Source organism: Culex quinquefasciatus, chromosome 2, assembly GCF_015732765.1.
Source record: "Culex quinquefasciatus strain JHB chromosome 2, VPISU_Cqui_1.0_pri_paternal, whole genome shotgun sequence".
NCBI lineage: Eukaryota > Metazoa > Arthropoda > Insecta > Diptera > Culicidae > Culex > Culex quinquefasciatus.
In genome coordinates, this window is record NC_051862.1 from 106,220,256 (window position 1) to 106,241,508 (window position 21,253).

Here is a 21,253-nt window from a genome sequence, read left to right on the forward strand (position 1 = left end):
AAATTCTTTAAATATGTGATTTTTTTAATGCTCAGAATTTAAAAATTCATTAATTATAATTTTTTTTTAATTTTTAAAATTGTAGATTATTTTGAATTTTTAAGATTTTTTGAAATTTTGAGTTATGAATTTATTCTAGAATTTTTAGATTATTCATATTTTTTGGATTTTTTGAATGCAATATTTCAACTCCAACGAACGGAATTTTGTTTTTTTTTTTAGAATTTAAGAATTTTGGAAATTTTGGGAATTTTTGGGAATTTAAGAATTTTAGGAATTGAGAAATTTTGGAAATTTAATAATTTTATAATATTAGAATTCAACAATTTTAGTATTCAAGAATTAAAAAATATTAATATTTGAGATTTTTCAATTTCAGAATTAAAAAAATTTAGAATTTCAGATTTTTTTTTCGAATATTGTGAATTTTGAGAATAATTAAATTCTATAATTTAAGAATACTAACTATTTGTACATTATCAAGAAATTTAATAAATTTGGAATTATCGAATTCTTGCATTTTAATGTTTTGGAATGCTAGAATTTTAAATTAGGAATAAAAAACTCTGTTTGGAATCATTCCATTCAAAATTTAAGAATTGTGATGTTTTGAGGTTTTAAATTTAATGCAATTTTACACACACACACACACACTACTTTTTTGAGTAATATTACATAAAAAATGTTTAAAAATGTGAACTTGATAATATTCATCAAAAACTGATAAATATTCACCAATTCCTGATGCAACATTACACATTTTTTTCGACACAAAATCTGTCACCATTTACTGATGAATATTACCATCATTTTTTTTATGTGCAGCACATCTCCTCCACCGTTTCTAAAACATGACTCACCAGTTCCATTGCTTCGCAACCTCCCGCGGAAAGTAAAACACCCAACACCAAACGCTTCTTCGATCGCGAACCGGTTCCTTCCCGTCCCGTCTTCCGGAATGGCCCGCCGGGTAAATCATATTTCCCGTCCTCCTTCTCCTCCATCGCCACGAAGACCGAAATCTGGAATACAAGACACTTTGATTCGGTCTCTCGTCCACTCCGGCAGAAATAGTATTTCAACCTAGAACACAACTTACCTATTATTAACCGTCCAAAATCCTCCGAAAGACCAAAAGCAACGACAACTGGTTCGATTTGGTTCCAATCAAGTCCGAACAAGATCAACTAAAGAGAGCTGTCAAACTGGTTTGCGTCGACGATAATCGACGTCAAATTAAAGGAAAATCGATGGAAAAAAACTATGTCGAGCATGTCGAGTGTTTGTCGTTCGTTTGTCGTCCTTTCGACCAATCGATCTCGAAACGGTAAAATCAAACCCGTGCGACAACTCGTACGACGTGCGACATTTTTCAAACAGGGCTAGTACGGACTTCGAAACGGGTCGGCCAGGACGAGACAGTTCGAACAGGACGGATCGAACAGTACAGTACAGTGGAGAACAGGTAACACGTAATTTACTACCAAAGTGAACAATTAACACTCATTGAAACACAGAACCGCGCGACAGGCAACATAAACTAATAGCGCTCGGCAAAGAGGTGCAGTCGTCACCGCTGGGGTAATTTGTGAGTTGTTACACAGATTAAAACTTAGAACTATTTGTATAAATATTAAAATTATCGATAGGTTGCCAGTGTCGAAGGCGGAGCGAGAAGGTTTCGGTACAAAACGGTACAAAAACAAACCAATCAATGTAAGACAATTTTCAAACAAAAACGAAACAACGAACTAAAATTGAATTCTAAAATATAATTACAGTTTGATCTGCATTAGCTGATACAAAATCTGGTTTTTATTTGCCACCGTCCGAACAGTCAAGGGTTTTAGTAAAGTTTATTAACCAACTTCTCCGTAACGTGTACTTTTTTGGATTTTTTGGTGAATTCTTTTGATTTGTACTCTGACTTCATTGACTGAGGATCAAATCTGTCGCATATTAAATTTGATTGTCTCGCAGAGTGTTTTGTGTTCGATTGTGTTAAAAAATTACGGAAAATAATCCTCTAAAGTCTCTTTTAACTTGCTAAATTAAACCTGTATTGAAGAGCTCACATAAAAAGATGTGATCCGGAAACCTTTAACTCCCCCTCGGAATAACATGGTGAGTGTTGGTATTTGTGATAGCCTTACCAACACAAGTATACAGCAATTCCCCACCAAAACAGCATGATTCGAAAAAAAAGTTCTCCGATCGGGCTCAAAATTTTTCTGGAGGATCCTTGGCCGAAATAATTAGACCTTTATTTTTTTTTATTGGCCATTACTCTGAAAATACGCCACACTTTTTATTCAAGTGCCCAAACACATGAATGATTGAATATAGCCACATCATAGATCTAATTGGTTTGTGTTTCAACATCAATCCAAATCACTATCAAATGCAAGTGTTTGGGCGATTAACTTTTTGATATTTTTCGACAGGTTATTGTCATTCGGGTGGCTCAAGCTTTTCAAGTGCTTTGCTCATGAATTTGTCCCACAGTCTTGAACTATTCAAAGTGATGAGGAAAACACTTGAAATTGATCTTAAGATCTACACAAAACAACCACTATTCAAAGTCAACGTGATTTTCCACTTGAATATAATGTGTTTTGCTGATTGATTTTAGCGCGACTTTTATCGATAACTAGAAGCGAGGCTAGAACGAGTAGCACAAAAAACTCTCCCGTTTTCAACTGGCCGGCCGGCGCAGTGGTAGCGTGCACGACTAGCAAGCGAGAACCTGTATATCGCTTGTACGTACTATTATTTTTCAACACCATTTAAAATTTAAGTGTTTGGCTATTGCAATTATTTCATGGCCAATAACCGCAATTTCGAGTGTTTGGCGATTGATATTTGAGTGCTCTGTACTGCAGGGTCAGATCATGTGCGAAACACTTCGATGCGCTGTGTGAGTTTTGCTCAGTGTAGGGTGACCTACGCCGTGTTAGGGTGGTTCGAAAAATTGCAATTTTCGTCGATTTTCGCAAAAACCACTTTTTTCAAAATATCATATCTCCGCGCCATTTCATCCGATTTTAGCTGTCCTAGACGCAAAAGAAAGGTGATAAGTTTGACTATTTGGGAAAAATAGTAAGAAGTTTCAAAAATCTAGCTTAACATTTGAAAAGGTTGAATGAAAACATAAAATGCTGTTTTGAAGGTCTCGGGACCAAAGAGCCTATGTCTGAAAATATTTTTATCGGATTCCTCGGAAAATTTCACATAACATATCAAAAAATGATGAAGTTATGTTTTTGATACTCTGAGATACGATTTTTTGAAAATCAAAACTGGGGTTTTCGACGCGCCACGCGCAAAAATTGGAAAATGACGAAAACGGGAAAAAATCGACTTTTTTCACTAAAACTGCGATAACTTTAACATTTCAGCGATGACCAATACATGTTAGGGTACCAAAATTTTCGTTATAAGACGCAACTTTTGGTACCATAACATCTATTGGTTATCGCTGAAATTTTAAAGTTATCGCAGTTTTAGTGGAAAAGTCGATTTTTTCCCGTTTTCGTCATTTTTCCGTTTTTGCGCGTGGCGCGTCGAAAAATCCATTTTTTATTTTCAAAAAATCGTATCTCAGAGTATCGAGAACATAACTTCACCACTTTTTGATATATTATGTGAAATTTATATTTTGAGACATAGGCTCTATGGTCCCGAAACCTTCAAAACAGCATTTTAAGTTTTCATACGACCTTTTCAAATGATAAGCTAGATTCTTGAAACTTCTATCTATTTTTCCTAGATAGCCAAACTAATCACCTTTCTTTTGCGTCTAGGACAGCTAAAATCGGATGAAATGGCGCGGAGATATGATTTTTTGAAAAAAGTGGTTTTTGCGAAAATCGACGAAAATTGCAATTTTTCGAACCACCCTAACACGGCGTAGGTCACCCTAATGGCCAAACAAAAAAATACGGGTCTAATTATTTCGGCGAAGGATCCCCCGGAAAAAAATTGAGCCCGGTCGGAGAACTTTTTTTTCGAATCATGCTGTTTTGGTGGGGAATTGCTGTATAGTGATAATGATTAATGATTTTGATGACTACCAAGAAGAAGAATATAAATAAGAAGAAGCTCAAATCGGATTTGAAGGCATTTCACCTTAACCATTGATAATCTATGTGGACCTTCTTTTCTACAGAAATCACGACACTAATTAAAGGATTTTCCAAGAATTTGCAAAAGCTTGTACTTGTAAACTCTATGTGTCAATTTTGAAGGAAAAGATGTATCAGGTTTTAGAAACAAACAATCAAAGTATACATTTTGAATTTACTGAACAATTCATCGAAATTTCGTTGCAGCGACGTGGACCGTGCTGCAGATAAGGCTGAGGTGCATCGCCCAACACAGAAACATCTCTCTCACCCATCTATTGCAACCAAACACTACTTGCAATTAGACGACCAGTTATAGTTAAAGTGCTAGAACGTTCATTCAGTTTGTCATCTTTGTTAGCAAGGATAATAATGTAACTGACATTAATGAATTAGAATTTCACTTAGATACTGAAGTTTAAGCTATTTGTTCAAGTAGTTTCTAAGCAATCTGATTGCGCGCATAAGAACGTCTGTTGATCCTGTCGCACTTTCTTTCCCGGTAAATACAAATTACAACACTCAGATTACAAAGAACAAAACTGTTTAACACAAAAAGACTTTATTCTCGTAAACTTGGCTGTATTTTACAGAAACTTTACTGTTCTGACCTGTTCTGAGGTCTGTCAGGGAATGGGTCTGATCTTGGGATGTTTTCCCTCAAGAAACTGAGAGGTCAGGACAAGTTCACTGACCCTTTTCATTCTGTTTGTGTTCTGTAAGTACAAATATGTATGTGTTTACATGTAACGTGGAATGGGAAAACTAGACAACATAAACTGTGGTAAAACTACACGAAAACAGTATAGTACAGAAGTTTCTGACTAGAGTCATCATCTTGTGTGTAAGGGAGCGGCCGTGGATGACTGGTTACGGTGTTCGCTTTGTAAGCGAATGGTTCTGGGTTCTATTTCCATCTGCTCCCAACGAGAAAGTTAAGAACACATAAATTTGAAATGATGAATATAAACGAAAAATCAAAGTCGCTCGAGCCGGGGTTCGAATCTCCGTCCTTTGGATTGGTAAGCAAAAATGCTAACCACTAGGCCATGACAACTTGGTGAGTCCCGGAGTACCAAACCTTCTTAGCATGGTGCTCCCAACGAATACAACCAGCTCGGAGCGTATGGTGGTGTGTCCCCATGCTTCTTCCTCCCCTGTCGATTCAGAATTGTGTTGTTGTTCGTGTGATAGGTTACCACCCCTGCACGGGTTTACCAACCCTGCATAGCTAATTAGTTGCAACCCATCATTCACTGCTTCACACTTCAATTTTAATTTATTGCCCTGCCTGGCTGAGTGAGCCACACACAGCCAGGCCCAGGACTCAAATTACATAACAATCGGTTCAATATGCGCTGGCATAACTGCTGTGCTTGCGCATGGGACTGTTTCGGGTTGTACAGTTTTTCGGGTTTTACGGCAAAGTGGCCATGCGCTGGATAATGCTGATCCAGCGCAAAGGACACTTCAGTCAGGCCATATACAGAGAGAGCCAACTCCAGATGTCTCCAATGAGTAAACTCTACAAATACGATGTAAGAAATGTAACCAAACTCATATTAAAGGGCCAGGAGCCACCAAATAAAGGAGAACACAAACACAAACCAGAACTGTACAGTTTAGTGATCGCTCCCAAGCCAGGCTTGAGGACACCGATCTACTTCGGATGACAGCCTATGGTCCAAAATTCTAAGACCCTTGAAGTAATCAAGGCTACATGGCGACCGTGAGCAGCGGCTCGAACGCAACGCGCCGCGATTTTTGATTCGTTTTTTTTTCGGGACTTTGTAAAAAAATAAAATTGCAGTTAAAAAAGTTAAAATCACTATGCAACGCCCATCACCGTCAGCAGTCCCAACAAGTGGCCGAACGAGCCATTCGAAAGAGAAATCACGCGAATCGAACTGCGAGATTGTTTGTGTCTCAAGCTCGGGATGCTTGAACAATTTCCGGAATTGAAACACCAAAGCAGTTGAAAAAATTCGGCAAATGATAGACGCGAGATCCTATCTAAACATTTCTACTTTGCAGCGAGCTCTAGGAATACTTCGTTGGATCGCGAATGAAAATCGCAAATTGTACCAACAAGTACAGTAAATATGGAAACCATTAAAATAGCAGTAAACAGATTGAAGACTACATCAGTGCCAATCATCGTAAGAACGAATTTAAAATGTGTAAAAGGCCTGATTCAGTGCCTCGTAAAATGTGAATTTTTAACAATACTGAGAAACTATGAACAATCGGTGTTAGTGGAAAAAACAGGAAAATACAATAAAATAACTCGGGTGAAACCAAAAAATTCGAAAGTGAAAAATCTTTTGAATCCACAAAGAGTTATAAACTTACTAACCACAAGTGAAGGAATCCGCACACAGCAAGAATGTGCAAAACTGAAGATTGGAGGAAAAGTGTTCGCAGAACATCGCGAGTGAAACTCTGTGACTACGAAATCTTACATAAACTAGAAGAAAAGAAACGTAGAACGATTTTAAAATTACAATGTGCGACGAAGAGTGTTGGGAAGACGCAAACTGTCCACCATACATTCCCAACATTGAAAACAAAAAAATAATAAGACAAACGCCGCCGCGAATGACTAAGAGTCAAAAGAAGATCTTTTACGAAAAAGAACGCCAACGATGGAATCGGCTAAGGGCAGCCGACCAGCAGCAACAACAGCAGCAGCAGAAGCAGAAGCAGCAGCAGCAGCAGCAGCAGCAGCAGCATTAGCAGCAGCGAAACCAGGTGCAGCCGCGCCAGGAAATAAACAACCGTTATTGTTTAACGGATGCATATCCTTACGCGGTGTTTTCGGCAATCTTCAAGAAGGGGAGCGCACATAAGTGGCCGCATACCAGAATCATCAATCTTCAAAAAGGGGAGCACACAACAGAGATTGCATACCCGCTATAATCTTCATTTAAATGTATAAGATAAGTAATCTAGATGACAGAAAATTTATTAGAAAAAACATATGAAGGTCTGGGGGTTATTCTAAAAAAATTATCAAAAAACCCAAACAGAAAATATAGGTCTAAGACCTTATTAACGAAACTAGATAAAGCGAAAAGCCTATATCGCACAGGACTTTCGGAAATTGAATATTTGCCGGAGCAAAAACAAGCTCCTTTAACAAAAACTTTACGATTTCTCCAAGGAGAAATCGTAACATTAATGAATGAAAAGCTCGAAAAACACGTCGAACCACTTTCATTTAGGACACTAGTTAAGGTTATAAAAAAAAGTTAAAATGGCAAATGCTGCCGAAATCATTCAAATAGCTTCTACCCTCGTCCCTGAGTATGACGGGCAGGGAGATAAGCTAAAAAATGTGACAAGTGCACTAGCTGCATTGACACCACTCGTCACAGCAGCAACTGAACCAATCGCAGTTCAGGTTGTGCTGACAAAATTGACGAAAAAAGCCAGATCAAAGGTAGGTGACAACCCTGCTAACTTGGCTGCAATCGTGACAAAACTGGAAGCTAAATGCTCCAGTTCGGTTTCATCCGAAACAATAGTAAACAAATTAAATAAAACCAAACAAAATGGTTCTTTGAAAAAAATTATCGCAGAGATAGAAGAACTAGTTGATCATTTGGAAGCAGCTCTTCTACTCGAAAATTACTCTGTTGACCACGCGGGGAACATAGCTCATAAAACGGCTATTAAAACTCTGCGTGAAGGTCTAAAAAATGAACGCACTCAGTTTATTTTAGAAGCTGGGACGTTCACGAGATTATCTGAAGCTACTGCCAAAGCAATGGAAGTAGACGATAAATCTCATAATTTAAACATATTTTTCCAGCAGAAAAATAATCGCGGAAGAAAATTTAATAATCGAGGAGGCCAACACCAACAGAATAATTTTCAAAATGGAAATAATTTCAATGGTAATGGTAATGGTAATGGTAATGGTAATGGCAATGGCAATGGTGACAGAGGACGTTCTTCTAGAGGAAGAGGTCGAGGTCAACATATCCAAGGCCATTACAACCAAAATCAAAACCAGGGGGCTGATCGTCAAGTTTTCGTCAACAGGACGGAAAACGGTCAGATCCCCCAACAGAACAACCAGGTTGGGGCCATTTACAATAACCAAACCAACCAAACACAACAATTGCCCAGGCTCACAACCAGCAATAAAGCGATTTTTTACAGCCAGCAATAATTTAAGTAATTTTATTAATGTAAAATTAGATATATCAGACGCCAAATGTACATTTTTAGTTGATACCGGCGCTGAAATATCCTTATTAAAAATTACGAAACTTTTCGGATCCACTCCAATGGACCCCGAAAATAAATGCACCATATCAGGTATCAACGATGAAGGTATTCATACGTTGGGAAGTACTTATGGTAACATAATCTTAGAAAACATAAAGGTATCTCAAGAATTCCAATTAATCAATGAGGAAGTAACAATCCCAACTGATGGAATTGTTGGAAGAGACTTTTTTACAAAGTACCATTGCAACATCGATTACGATACATGGTTACTTTCCGAAACTGTCAATTCGGAAAAATTTGAATTCGAAATAATTGACAACTTGGAAGGAAATACTTATATTCCTCCTCGTTGTGAAGTATTTCGAAAAGTAAGCTTACCAGATACCAGGTCTGTGTATTTAATAAAATCACATCAGACATCGCAAACTCCATTGAGCAATTCTCTACCAAAACCGGAAATGGATTTTATTTGTATTTTTTGATTTGGCTCAAACTTTGTGGGGGCCTTCCCTATGACCAAAGAAGCCATTTTGCATCATTAGTTTGTCCATATAAATTTCCATACAAATTTGGCAGCTGTTCATACAAAAATGGTACGTAAATATTCGAAAATCTGTAACTTTTGAAGGAATTTTTGATCAATTTGGTGTCTTCGGCAAAGTTGTAGGTATTGTTAAGGATTATTTAGAAAAAATAGGTACACGGAAAAAAATTTCCCGATTTTTTATTAACTTTTTCACAAAAACTCAAATTCCCAAAATACGTATTTTTGATTTTCGAGATTTTTGATATGTTTTAGGGACAAAAATCCGCAACTTTTGAGCTATAGAGAAACATGGTCAAAAATCTGCCGCCGAGTTATGATTTTTGAAAAACTGGTGATTTTGGAAAAATTGAAATTTCATACATAAAATTTTTTGACCTCATTTTTTATGCAAAATTGAATTTGCAATCGAAAATTACTTTACAGATTTTTTGATAAAGGGCCCCGTTTTCAAGATATAGCCACCGAAAGTTTGATTTCAGCGAAATATTTGCAGTTTTTCGATTTTTAAAAATAGTGACCATGAGTGACCATTTCTAAAAATATTTTTTTTGAAAAGTTCAGAAAATTTGCTATAAAATTGTCTAAGAGACATCGAAGATTGGACCTCTGGTTGTTGAGATACAGCGGCTTAAAGAAAAAGAAACACGAAAATTGAAGTTTTCTACGTCTCACCCAAACAGCCCACGATTTTCTAATGACGATATCTCAGCAATTAATGGTTCAATTTTCAATGTTAATACATGAAACATTCGTGAAATTTTCCGATCTTTTCGAAAAAAAATATTTTGAAAATTTTTAAATCAAGACTAACATTTCAAATGGGCATAATATTCAATGTTCAAAAATATTTTTAGAAATGGTCACTCATGGTCACTATTTTTAAAAATCGAAAAACTGCAAATATTTCGCTGAAATGAAACTTTCGGTGGCTATATCTTGAAAACGGGGCCCTTTATCAAAAAATCTGTAAAGTAATTTTCGATTGCAAATTCAATTTTGCATAAAAAAATGAGGTCAAAAAAATTTTATGTATGAAATTTCGATTTTTTCCAAAAATCACCAGTTTTTCAAAAAATCATAACTCGGCGGCAGATTTTTTGACCATGTTTCTCTATAGCTCAAAAGTTGCGGATTTTGTCCCTAAAACATATCAAAAAATCTCGAAAATCAAAAAATACGTATTTTGGGAATTTGAGTTTTTGTAAAAAAAAAGTTAATAAAAAAATCGGGAAATTTTTTTTTCCGTGTACCTATTTTTTTCTAAATAATCCTTAACAATACCTACAACTTTGCCGAAGACACCAAATTGATCAAAAAATTTCTTCAAAAGTTACAGATTTTCGAATATTTACGTACCATTTTTGTATGAACAGCTGCCAAATTTGTATGGAAATTTATATGGACAAACTAATGATGCAAAATGGCTTCTTTGGTCATAGGGAAGGCCCCCACAAAGTTTGAGCCAAATCAAAAAATACAAAAAATAAAAATGGTCGAAATCGGCCGGTTTTGTAGAGAATTGCTCCATTGTAGATAGTAGTTTTCCATATGTAAAAATTTTGAATACTACTAATAAAACAGTAAAGATCAATAAAAACTTTACTGAAAATATGACCAATGTCGACCATTTTGACGCTTATAACTTTGGTCACGAAATCAAAAATAAACGTCATAAAAAATTACTGATGTCGCTAAAACTGGATAAAGTTCCCAAAAAAGCTAAAGACAAATTAATAGAACTATGTCGTGAATATAATGATATTTTCTCTTTTAAATAAAAAGATTCTCGAATTTCCTTTACCAAAAATTGATGAAATTTTAGATCATCTAGGTAGAGCAAAATATTTCACAACTTTGGATTTAATGTCCGGATTTCACCAAATTGAACTTGAAGAGGAATCAAAAAAATTCACAGCCTTTTCTAGTTCTAATGGACACTACGAATTCAATAGACTTCCATTCGGATTAAACATTTCGCCCAACAGTTTTCAAAGAATGATGACGATTGCTTTGAGTGGATTGCCACCAGAATGTGCATTCCTTTATATTGACGACATTATCGTCGTTGGATGCTCAATCAATCATCACATCTCAAATCTAGAAAATGTTTTTTCCAAACTAAGACACTTCAATCTTAAACTAAATCCAGCAAAATGTAACTTTTTCGGAACTGACGTGACTTATTTAGGTCATCATGTCTCAGATAAAGGCATTCAACCGGACAAATCAAAATATGAAGTGATCCAAAAATATCCAAAACCAGAAAATGCAGATGATGTTCGAAGATTTGTAGCATTTACAAATTATTATCGACGCTTCTTGCCAGATTTCGCTAAAAGAGCTCACCCATTGAATCGACTATTACGCAAAAATCAACCATTCATCTGGTCTGATAGGGGAACAGCATCTAATTCCAGCGTGCCTCTAATGTTGGCAGGTCAGAACTTTGACATGCAATTAAAGCTAAATAAAAGCGTTTTCAACTGAAATCGAGTGATAAATAGTTCAATAAGAAGTGAGCAAGCAAGTTTCTACCAAAAGTTTTGCAAAATTAGTTGTTTAAATAGTGAAAATCAGCCAATTGGATGGAGTTAGGAGCGAGAGCTTAACCTGCCAAAGATACGAGAATTTCCCCTATATGCGCACGGAAAAGAGTTCTATCCAAAATTTAACAATTCAAATTAGCTGGCTTCAAATTGGTGAAACAGTGATTTTTTTGGTTGAATCAGCTAAAATTACAGCTAAATTTACCAACCTGGGATTGGTGAAATAGCTAACCCTGATTGCTGATTTGCTTTCCAAAACTGACAGCCCAAATCAAAATGACAGGAGAGATTTTACCAAAAATAATGGTGTTTCAGCACAATTTTGCGTAATTTTACCGACAAATTAGCTGGAACCGGCAGCATGGATTTTTTGACAGGTCATCAGTTCGAGACCAAAACAAAGCATCGTCTTGTATCGTGTTCGATCCTGTTTGAGCCGCTCAGTTCGCGAAGTTTTTTGATGGCTATGTGTGCTGTTTGAGTGCAAGTGCAAGTGCAAAAGGTGATAGAATGTGTTGTGTGAGTGAATAAATCAAAAGCCTGGAAGGTTTTCTGCGGATCGACACCTGAAGGTAAGTTTCAGTAGATAAGGTGAGAAGTTTTTTGTGTTGAGGGAAAGTGGTTAGAAGTTGAGCCTCTCGTTATTGTTTGGATGATGCGTAGGTAAAAACATGTATTTAACATAAAGTGGGAGCATCCCTAAACCACGTGAACACTTTGGCAGGGGAAAGGGAAGGCTGGCGATTGTCCACAGTATACTTTTTTGTATGGACATCTGTCCACCTGGAGGGGCGGCGGGTACAGAATGTCTAGACATAGATTGGCCAATGTTTGACAGCTCCGAACAAATAGGGTACCTAATGCCTTTTAAGCACATCCATAAATATTGTTAAATATTGTTAGAAATGAAGTTAAATTAAGTTCAATTAAGTTAAATTAAGTGAAATTAAGTGAAATTAAGTGAAATTAAGTGAAATTAAGTTTAATCAATTTAAGTTTAGTTAAATTAAGTTACATTTGGTAAAATTTAAATAAAAATGTAGAATTTAGTTAAAATCAGTTAAATTGATAAAATTTAGTTAAAATTAGTTAAATTTAGTTGAAATTAGTAAAATTTCGTTAAAATTGATTAAATTTAGTTTTATTTGTAAAATAAAGTAAAATTTAGATAAGTTTAAATAAATTTTGTTGAATTAAGATGAATTAAAAAAAAATAGTTAAATTAAGCAAAATTTAGTTAAATTCAGATACATTCAGTTGAAATTAGTTATTTTTTGTGTGATTTAGTTGAATTTGCCCAAATTTGGTTAAATTAAGTTGTGTTAAGTTAAATTTAGTAAAATTTAAAAAAAATTGCAGAATTAAGTAAAATTAAGCAAAATTAAGTAAAATTAAGCAAAATTAAGCAAAATTAAATAAAATTAAGCATGATTAAGTAAATTTATGTAAAATTAAGTAAAATAAAGTTAAATTAAGTAAAATTGAGTTGAAATTATGTTAAATTCAGTTAATATATGTCAAATTAATTTCAATCAAGTTTAATTAAGTAAAATTAAATTAAATCAGTTAAATTGAGTTTAATTTAGTTGAAAATGGTTATATTTAGAAAAATGTAGTTGAATTTAGGTAAATGTAGTAGAATATTGGTAAATGTAAGTACATTTATTCTAATGTTATTACATTTGGTAGAATTCAGTTGAATTTAATGTAATTTGGTAGAATTTAGTTAAATTTAAAGTTATTTGGTAAAACTCAGTTAAATTGAGTTTAATTAAGTTAAGTTAACTTTAATTAAGTTAAAATAAGTTTAATTAAGTTAAATTACGTTTAACTAAGTTAAATTTAGTTAAATTCAATTGAATTAAGTTAAATTAAGTTAAATTAAGTTAAACTAAGTTAAATTGAGTTAAATTAAGTTAAATTTAATTAAATTAAGTTAACTTTAATTAAGCTAAAATAAGTTTGATTAAGTTAAATTAAACTAAGTTAAATTTAGTTTCATTAAGTTAAATTAAGTTAAATTAAATTAAGTTAACTTTAATTAAGCTAAAATAAGTTTGATTAAGTAAATTAAATTAAAATAAATTTAGTTTCATTAAGCTATATTAAGCTAAATTGAGTTAAATTTAGTTAAATTTAGTAAAATTGAGTTAAATTAAGTTAAATTATGTTGAAATAAGTTAAATTTAGTTAAATTAAGCTAAATTAAGTTAAATTAAGTTAAATAAAGTTAAATAAATTCAAATAAAGTTAAATAAAGTTAAATTAAGTTAAATTAAGTTAAATTAAGTTAAATTAAGTTAAATTAAGTTAAATTAAGTTAAATTAAGCTAAATTAAGTTAAATTAAGTTAAATTAAGTTAAATTAAGTTAAATTAAGTTAAATTAAGTTAAATTAAGTTAAGTTAAGTTAAATCAAGTTAAGTTAAATTATGTTAAAGTATGTAAAATTAAGTTAAATTTAGTTAAATTAAGTTAAATTTAGTTAAATTAAGGTTAATTAAGTTGGATAAAGTAAAGTTATTTTGTTCAAGTGAAAGTAATTTGATGTAATATTTAAACTTTGTTAAATGCAAAACATAGTTTAAATTTAACATGAATTTACTATAATTTAACCAAAATAACTTTTTGTAAGTTTTTTTTTTGTATTTTTGTATTTTTGTATTTTTGTATTTTTGTATTTTTGTATTTTTGTATTTTTGTATTTTTGTATTTTTGTATTTTTGTATTTTTGTATTTTTGTATTTTTGTATTTTTGTATTTTTGTATTTTTGTATTTTTGTATTTTTGTATTTTTGTATTTTTGTATTTTTGTATTTTTGTATTTTGTATTTTTGTATTTTTGTATTTTTGTATTTTTGTATTTTTGTATTTTTGTATTTTTGTATTTTTGTATTTTTGTATTTTTGTATTTTTGTATTTTTGTATTTTTGTATTTTTGTATTTTTGTATTTTTGTATTTTTGTATTTTTGTATTTTTGTATTTTTGTATTTTTGTAAATCATGCTACACCAGCAAAAGTCTTTTTGAAAATAAAAAACAACTTTACAGGCAGCAAGGGATTTTTAAAAATGATTTCGAAATTACCAGTTAAAACAGTCGAAAAATTAGCTGGACTTACCGAAAAACGAAGCAAGAACAAAAAAGAAACGAGCTAAATCAGCCAAAAGGCTGGGTGAATAATGCGTGCTTTGCAGGCAGCAACGGAGGCTTTTGAAAGAAAACTTGTAGAAATAGTGGAAAAATTAGCTATTCCAACCAAAACACCTACCAAGAATAGTGGCAAAGTTAGCTAAACTAGCTAAAAAGATGTGTGAAAATACCTGGCTTCGCAGCCATCAATGGAAAATTTTGAGAATGATTCCAAAAACTGGTTGAAACAGCCTAAAAACTCGCTGGGCTAACTATAAAACTTCCTAGAATACCATAAAATCTAGCTAAAATAGCTAACAGACCTTCTCAAAACATACAGCTTTTGAGACTGACAGCATTTTTCCAGCTTGTAAATTAGTAAAATTTACTAAAAATTTAGCTAGATTTATCATTTTTAGGACCTGGATCCAGCTGTCAAATCCAGGACGTTTTTTTAGGATTTCCAGCTAAAAAAAATGGTGGTTGAAAAAACAACCAATTTTTTTAGGGTTTTTAACCGAAATTTAGTAAGATTAACGATAAACCTTCTTTCCGTGTATGTACAATCACGAGGAATACTATACACAATTAAAATTCAAATTACAAACAATAGCTCAGAGAGTACGTGATATCATAATCAAAACAAAACTGAAAAAATACAAATCCAAAAATCATCAAACCCAATCAATCTTAAAGTAGCAGACAAAATTTTAATTAAATCAGAAACCAATAGAAAATTAGACAACATTTATGAAGGCCCATATACTACCCAAGTAACCATCCAGCACTAGCAAAAAGTCAGAAATCGGCAACAGATTGGCATTCCATTGCTAATTAGTCATGCAACAGCATTTACAAATGCACTGCAGCACTAATTCAACTGCACTGTCCAAAGCTGAATAAATGCTGTTTAAGTGCAACTGCTAGCAACACTGTCATACGTTTTTCCATCAAACTAGCAACATTGTTCTCATTCTGAGAGAAGAGTGAAAGAGAGAGTGCGAGAAAACAACAACCTTCTCACTTTCTCGTTTTGCACCAAAAAATAAACAATAATTGAAAGCTGTCGAAGCCAGCCGGCTCAAAACCTTTTTCTTCTCGCTTTGCATCATCATCATCCTCGTAAGCAAGCTTCCCTGCACCGTGCGGTACACGCGGTTTACTTGTACCTCGGTTTTGCTTTGTTCGGTTTACACCCGTACCCGACTCTCTCGAGCCGAGGGTATTTTGGTTCAAAGTACCAGCGCACCACGACACTCTCGGTTCGTCGCCTCGGTTGTGTGTCTGGCACTCACCCGAGGCATGAACCCAACGTATGAACCAAGGTGCTTATCTCGGCACGAGCCGAGGTACGTGCCGTGGTACGCGCTGGCGGTACACACCGGTTTCAATACCACGGCGCGTACCACGGCACGCTGGGTTCATGCCTCGGGTGAGTGCCAGACACACAACCGAGGCGACGAGCCGAGATTGTCGTGGTGCGCTGGTACGATGAACCAAAATACCAACACACAATGGGTTCAGGCTCGTGTCGAAGCTAGAAAACCAAACCCGCGGTGTGCGTTGGCACTGGCGCATGGGAAGCTTGCTCGTAAGTATTTATCAAGTATTTATTTATATAACTAAATAAAAATTAATTCTTCACAGCTAACACGTACCAGTGCCATTCCACCTTCGTGGTAGACCGCAACAATAAACCGCATGCAGAAAGGGGCGTTTTTGTCCTGCTGGTGGGTTCGGATTCCCCCGCCCAACTAAGCGTGCGGCGGACATTTAATTAGATCTCTTAAGCCAGTTCAATCAGAGAGGCTTTCGAATTGTATGTGGTAATTAGATTATTATTATATTTTTTCATGAATAAAAGACATCTTTAGACCATCGTCAAAAACTGTTTTCTTAAGTGCCCTTTCCAACAGGGTGAAAGAGTAAACACATGAAGTTGTTTGGCATTCTTTTAAGTGGTCTCTAAAAACCAGCTAGGAAAACCATCTCTTATTTAGGTGAGAAGGCACGAGCTCAGCAATCAACAGCGACGGCAACATCTAGCATCTGGCTTCACATCCCAATCTTATCAACTTCAACCAAAAAAATCGACTTCACAAACTCGGTCAGCTGAGTCGATAATGTAGTAAAAAGACAAACCAAAATAGAATAGTGAGAATGAGGAAAGCGAGAGAGAAAGAAATATTTTTGCCTCTCTCATTTTTTTGACATTTTCTGCAGGGGTGGACACCAACAGTAATGGCCAGCACTAAACCGGCCGAGTAAAGTCCAAACTCGGTCATTGTCCAGCACTGAAGTAGCTGTTAGGGCTGATCTCAAAACTTCTTAGCTTTTGCTCGTAGCTGTGAAAGCGCTTTCAGTGCTGAATAGTGACCATGTTTTAGTGCTGGATGGTTACTTGGGTATAGTTAGTCTAAATCATCCAAATATAACAATTTTTCATACACCCTCAAATAAAAATAAAGAAATCCATAAAAAAAGGATAATCAAATACGCAATCTAAAAAAAAAACCTCATCCGAGCTTAACTTCAACCGAATTATGTGAAAGTTTCCCGGCAATAGGCCGTGGAAGTGAATAATTCGGAAATAACAAAAACAAGAAGATTTTGTTTATATACACAAGATTGTAAAAGGCAACTGGAGAATGGTAAAGAATAATTTTTACTTCATAAAAATCGTTCTTCTTTTAGGGGGAAGGTGTCCCCTGCACGGGTTTACCAACCCTGCATAGCTAATTAGTTGCAACCCATCATTCACTGCTTCACACTTCAATTTTAATTTATTGCCCTGCCTGACTGAGTGAGCCACACACAGCCAGGCCCAGGACTCAAATTACATAACAATCGGTTCAATATGCGCTGGCATAACTGCTGTGCTTGCGCATGGGACTGTGTCGGGTTGTACAGTTTTTCGGGTTTTACGGCAAAGTGCGCTGAATAATGCTGATCCAGCGCAAAGGACACTTCAGGCCATAAACAGAGAGAGCCAACTCCAGATGTCTCCAATGAGTAAACTCTACAAATACGATGTAAGAAATGTAACCAAACTCATATAAAAGGGCCAGGAGCCACCAAATAAAGGAGATTTTTTCTTAGAACACAAACCAGAACTGTATAGTTTAGTGATCGCTCCCAAGCCAGGCTTGAGGACACCGATCTACTTCGGATGACAGCCTACACCCAAAGTTAGAGAACGAGGGGATAGTCCTCACGAAAATAAACGTGAGGAAAGTGCTATTTTGCTTGAGTATAGTCCTCTCGTGTGTTCATTCGTTCATTGGAACAGTTCATCCTATTGAGTGGCTTATATGGACAAATGACCGCCACTTAGTCACCGAACCATGGTGGCCCATACGGCAAGGGCACGGTTCAATATGCCAAAGGTCTTAGGTTCGAGTCTCGGTACCGGTACTTTTTTTTTGATAGATGAACTTTTTTTTGAAGATGAACCATGAGTAAAGTACTCTCGGTAATTTCGGGATTTATCCTCTCCGTCCGCACACAGTACCATTTTACTACCGAATCGTGCTCTTTATCCTCTCGTATGCCGATGCCCAGTTCTGGGTGTATGGTCCAAAATTCTAAGACCCTTGAAGTAATCAAGGCTACATGGTGAAAACCTTTTGTTTTTTTTTTGACACGCTAATCTGAAAAACTCATATTATATTGAACACGCTGATCTGAAAAACTCATATTGAATATTAAAGTCACGTTAAAAAATAAAAAACAACATATTGAATATTGAATTGAACTGGAATGATTTCAGAATGTTCGAGTGTCAACCCCTTTGGCTATAGTGCGGTTGGGTAAAAATTGTCATCTTCGGAAGCTTACATCTAATAACTCTGCGGGGAAACATATTAAAAATATGGTATGTTATGGTGTCTTCTGGAAAGTTGTTCAAAATTTATTGAAGATCTTAGAACCGAGAATGGGCCAGGATCGGTCAAGTATTTCACCCTCTGTATGTAAGAAACTGAAACAGGGAGAGGTTCCCGTGGCCAGATTGAGCTCAAATTTGGAATTTAACCTAGTGATGGTTTAACCATTGATTTCAGAGGGGGCAAATCGGATTAGGACCACTCTAGTGCGTATACTGATATTAGATGATCACTATGACCTATTTTTATTATTTTTTTTTCAGTTCCGTTGTCATGGCAGATCATAAGAACGATAATAGTTTGACAAATTTAAAACTGTGTTTCATTGTATTGACATGCATTTCAGAAGATCAATATGCTAATTCGATGATGCATAACTTAACGTTTCAAGTGTTTTTAAACAAAGCTCACATGCGACATAGAAAAGTGACATCCGACCGGTTCTCTAAACCTCAACCACTAGCAGCGACACTTTTAGGTATTTCGTTGTCATCATCTGATCCCAGTCACGACGTTCTAGCAGGATTATAACAGAGTTCTTACAGAGCTGGATATTCTTACAGCATTCTAGGAGAAATGTTCCATCGTTCTAGCAGGATTCTGACAGAACCAGCTCTGCTAGAATATTTCCTGACTGGGTTACGGTCAATAAAGTTTTAAGTTATAGTTTTTGTCTCTTAACTTTAGTGTCTATAATATATTTTCTTGTACAGCGCACGCCATGGCGGAAGGTAATTATTATTGAAATTGAATGTACCAAAATGTTTTTTTGTGGAAAGGTATCTCAGGGGGTCCCTTTTCGATATCTGTGACCTAGAAAATATTTCACCTAGGGATTTTCGATTTTTTGTCATTTTCAGTTTTTTAACTGTATAAATGTAATGGAGGCGCACGGTACTTTTGGTTACTTTGCGGTTGCACAGCACCTCCCAAATGCTTTTAATTGCAATGGATACTGATCAAAGGGGTCGTCCATGAAATATTTCACAATATTTAAGGCCCCACCCACCCTTACAATCCCCCTCCCACCCCACCCCCCTAATTTATTTAACAAAGACAATAACATTATTTTTACATTGTCACGCAACCCCCCCCCCCCCTCTTGAAAAGTCCGGCACGTTTTGTAATTTGTTTTTTTTTTTTTACATTTTTACTTTTTTTAGTTCTGAGTTCAATCAATGCCTTGTATCATGTTTGATTTATGAGTTAAGCTTATCTAACATCAAATAACTTTTTTGTAAATATTTTAAGCCTGAATTTTCATTTTTTTTTTGTTTCCAGTACCCTTGGTATCCTTACACAGTTAGTTGCATATACCTAGCTCGACTAATTTCAGCACAACCGATTAGCAGAAAAAAAAACAAAATTTACGGTTGATTTGGCTGACGAGTGTTAGGTAGTGCGATTCTCGGCATACTGCAAAATAAGTTCATTGTGTTTTTACTGGATAAGGTACAACAAGTGCATTATTTATATAAAACATTTGAAATATCTGGCCTAAATAAATAAAATTGTTCGCTCTACAGCATTGCCTTGACGTTGTCGATTGCGAGATTCCTACTCGAAACTAGGTGTCCGAAGGCTTAATTGTTGAGGCAATTGCAAACCTCTTTTTACACCTTAGCTTCCATCCATCCACCCCGGGATTCGAACTGACGACCTTTAGATTGTGAGTCCAACTGCCTACAAGCGACTCCACCGAGACAGGACCCAGGGAGACGAATCCTACACCGGGACTGAGCTAACGACATAACCTTTAGGTTATACCGGGACCAACATTTACTTCCCCGTCCGACGGAAGGCGTGATCAGACAAATCTCGTCTCGAAATATGCCACCGGGACCATCTGGGATCGAACCCAGGCCGACTGGGTGAGAGGCAACCACGCTTAGCCCTACACCACGGTTGTAAAATATTTACATAAAGTAATTCGATGTTTAATAAACGTAACTCATAAATCAAACATTATAAAAGGTACAAAGAGACGAGTTGTTCCTTTTAATTCCGCTATATATTTTTAATATCTTGACAGATACGTATTTCGTCTACTACTTGCAGACTTCATCAGTGTTCTGTTCTCGACTGAAGGTTCATCGCTGGGGTATCCGTATTTGTAGTTACTGTAGGTACTACCTCCTTGTTCTTCTTTGGTGCCTGTATAGGTAACAGCTTAAACAGCCACGTTGAGCCGTTACCTGAATCCTTGTTGAGTAAACGTTTGTTGCCTGCCTTGAAGATTTCCAAACTTTCGGCGACAGCAAGCTTCGATGGGTTCGTGATGTGTCTTAAGATGACCGCGTCGCTAGTTGTGATGTTATGTTTCTCCTTGATGATGTGTTCGGCTACTGCTGACTTGAAATGGGGGACAAATCCTTTCCGTATTTCCTCCTTGGCAATTCTGACATCGGTGTCTATATAGGCACCAAAGAAGAACAAGGAGGTAGTACCTACAGTAACTACAAATACGGATACCCCAGCGATGAACCTTCAGTCGAGAACAGAACACTGATGAAGTCTGCAAGTAGTAGACGAAATACGTATCTGTCAAGATATTAAAAATATATAGCGGAATTAAAAGGAACAACTCGTCTCTTTGTATTCATAGTAATGCATTCTGCTAAAACGCTCAACTAAACCACAATTATAAAAGGCATTAAGAAACAGAGCTGTTAATGATAGATATTATATACTTAAATCATTACTTACTTACTTGAATCATCAATCGTGATTTCAACAATAACAAAAATTAAAAACATATCCTATAAAAATGATAAGATGTTA

General features: G+C 35.4%; 1 protein-coding gene across 9 annotated transcripts in view; it reads left to right on the plus strand.

Annotated features, from left to right (window-relative positions):
• The window catches only part of LOC119766572 (26S proteasome regulatory subunit 6A-B-like), a 323,195-nt gene that overhangs the window by 192,179 nt on the left and 109,763 nt on the right, over window positions 1–21,253 (plus strand). For 4 of the 9 annotated variants that reach the window (XM_038251377.1, XM_038251371.1, XM_038251379.1 and 1 more), the window contains one exon: window positions 18,736–18,950. The exons of 2 other annotated variants lie outside the window; for them this stretch is intronic. In XM_038251377.1, the coding sequence (XP_038107305.1) occupies window positions 18,736–18,950 (215 nt within the window). Of the gene's footprint in view, window positions 1–825; window positions 1,274–16,235; window positions 17,696–18,357; window positions 18,381–18,735; window positions 18,951–21,253 lie in introns of those variants that run through there. 3 more of the 9 variants (XM_038251376.1, XM_038251374.1, XM_038251372.1) reach the window with 3 other exon arrangements.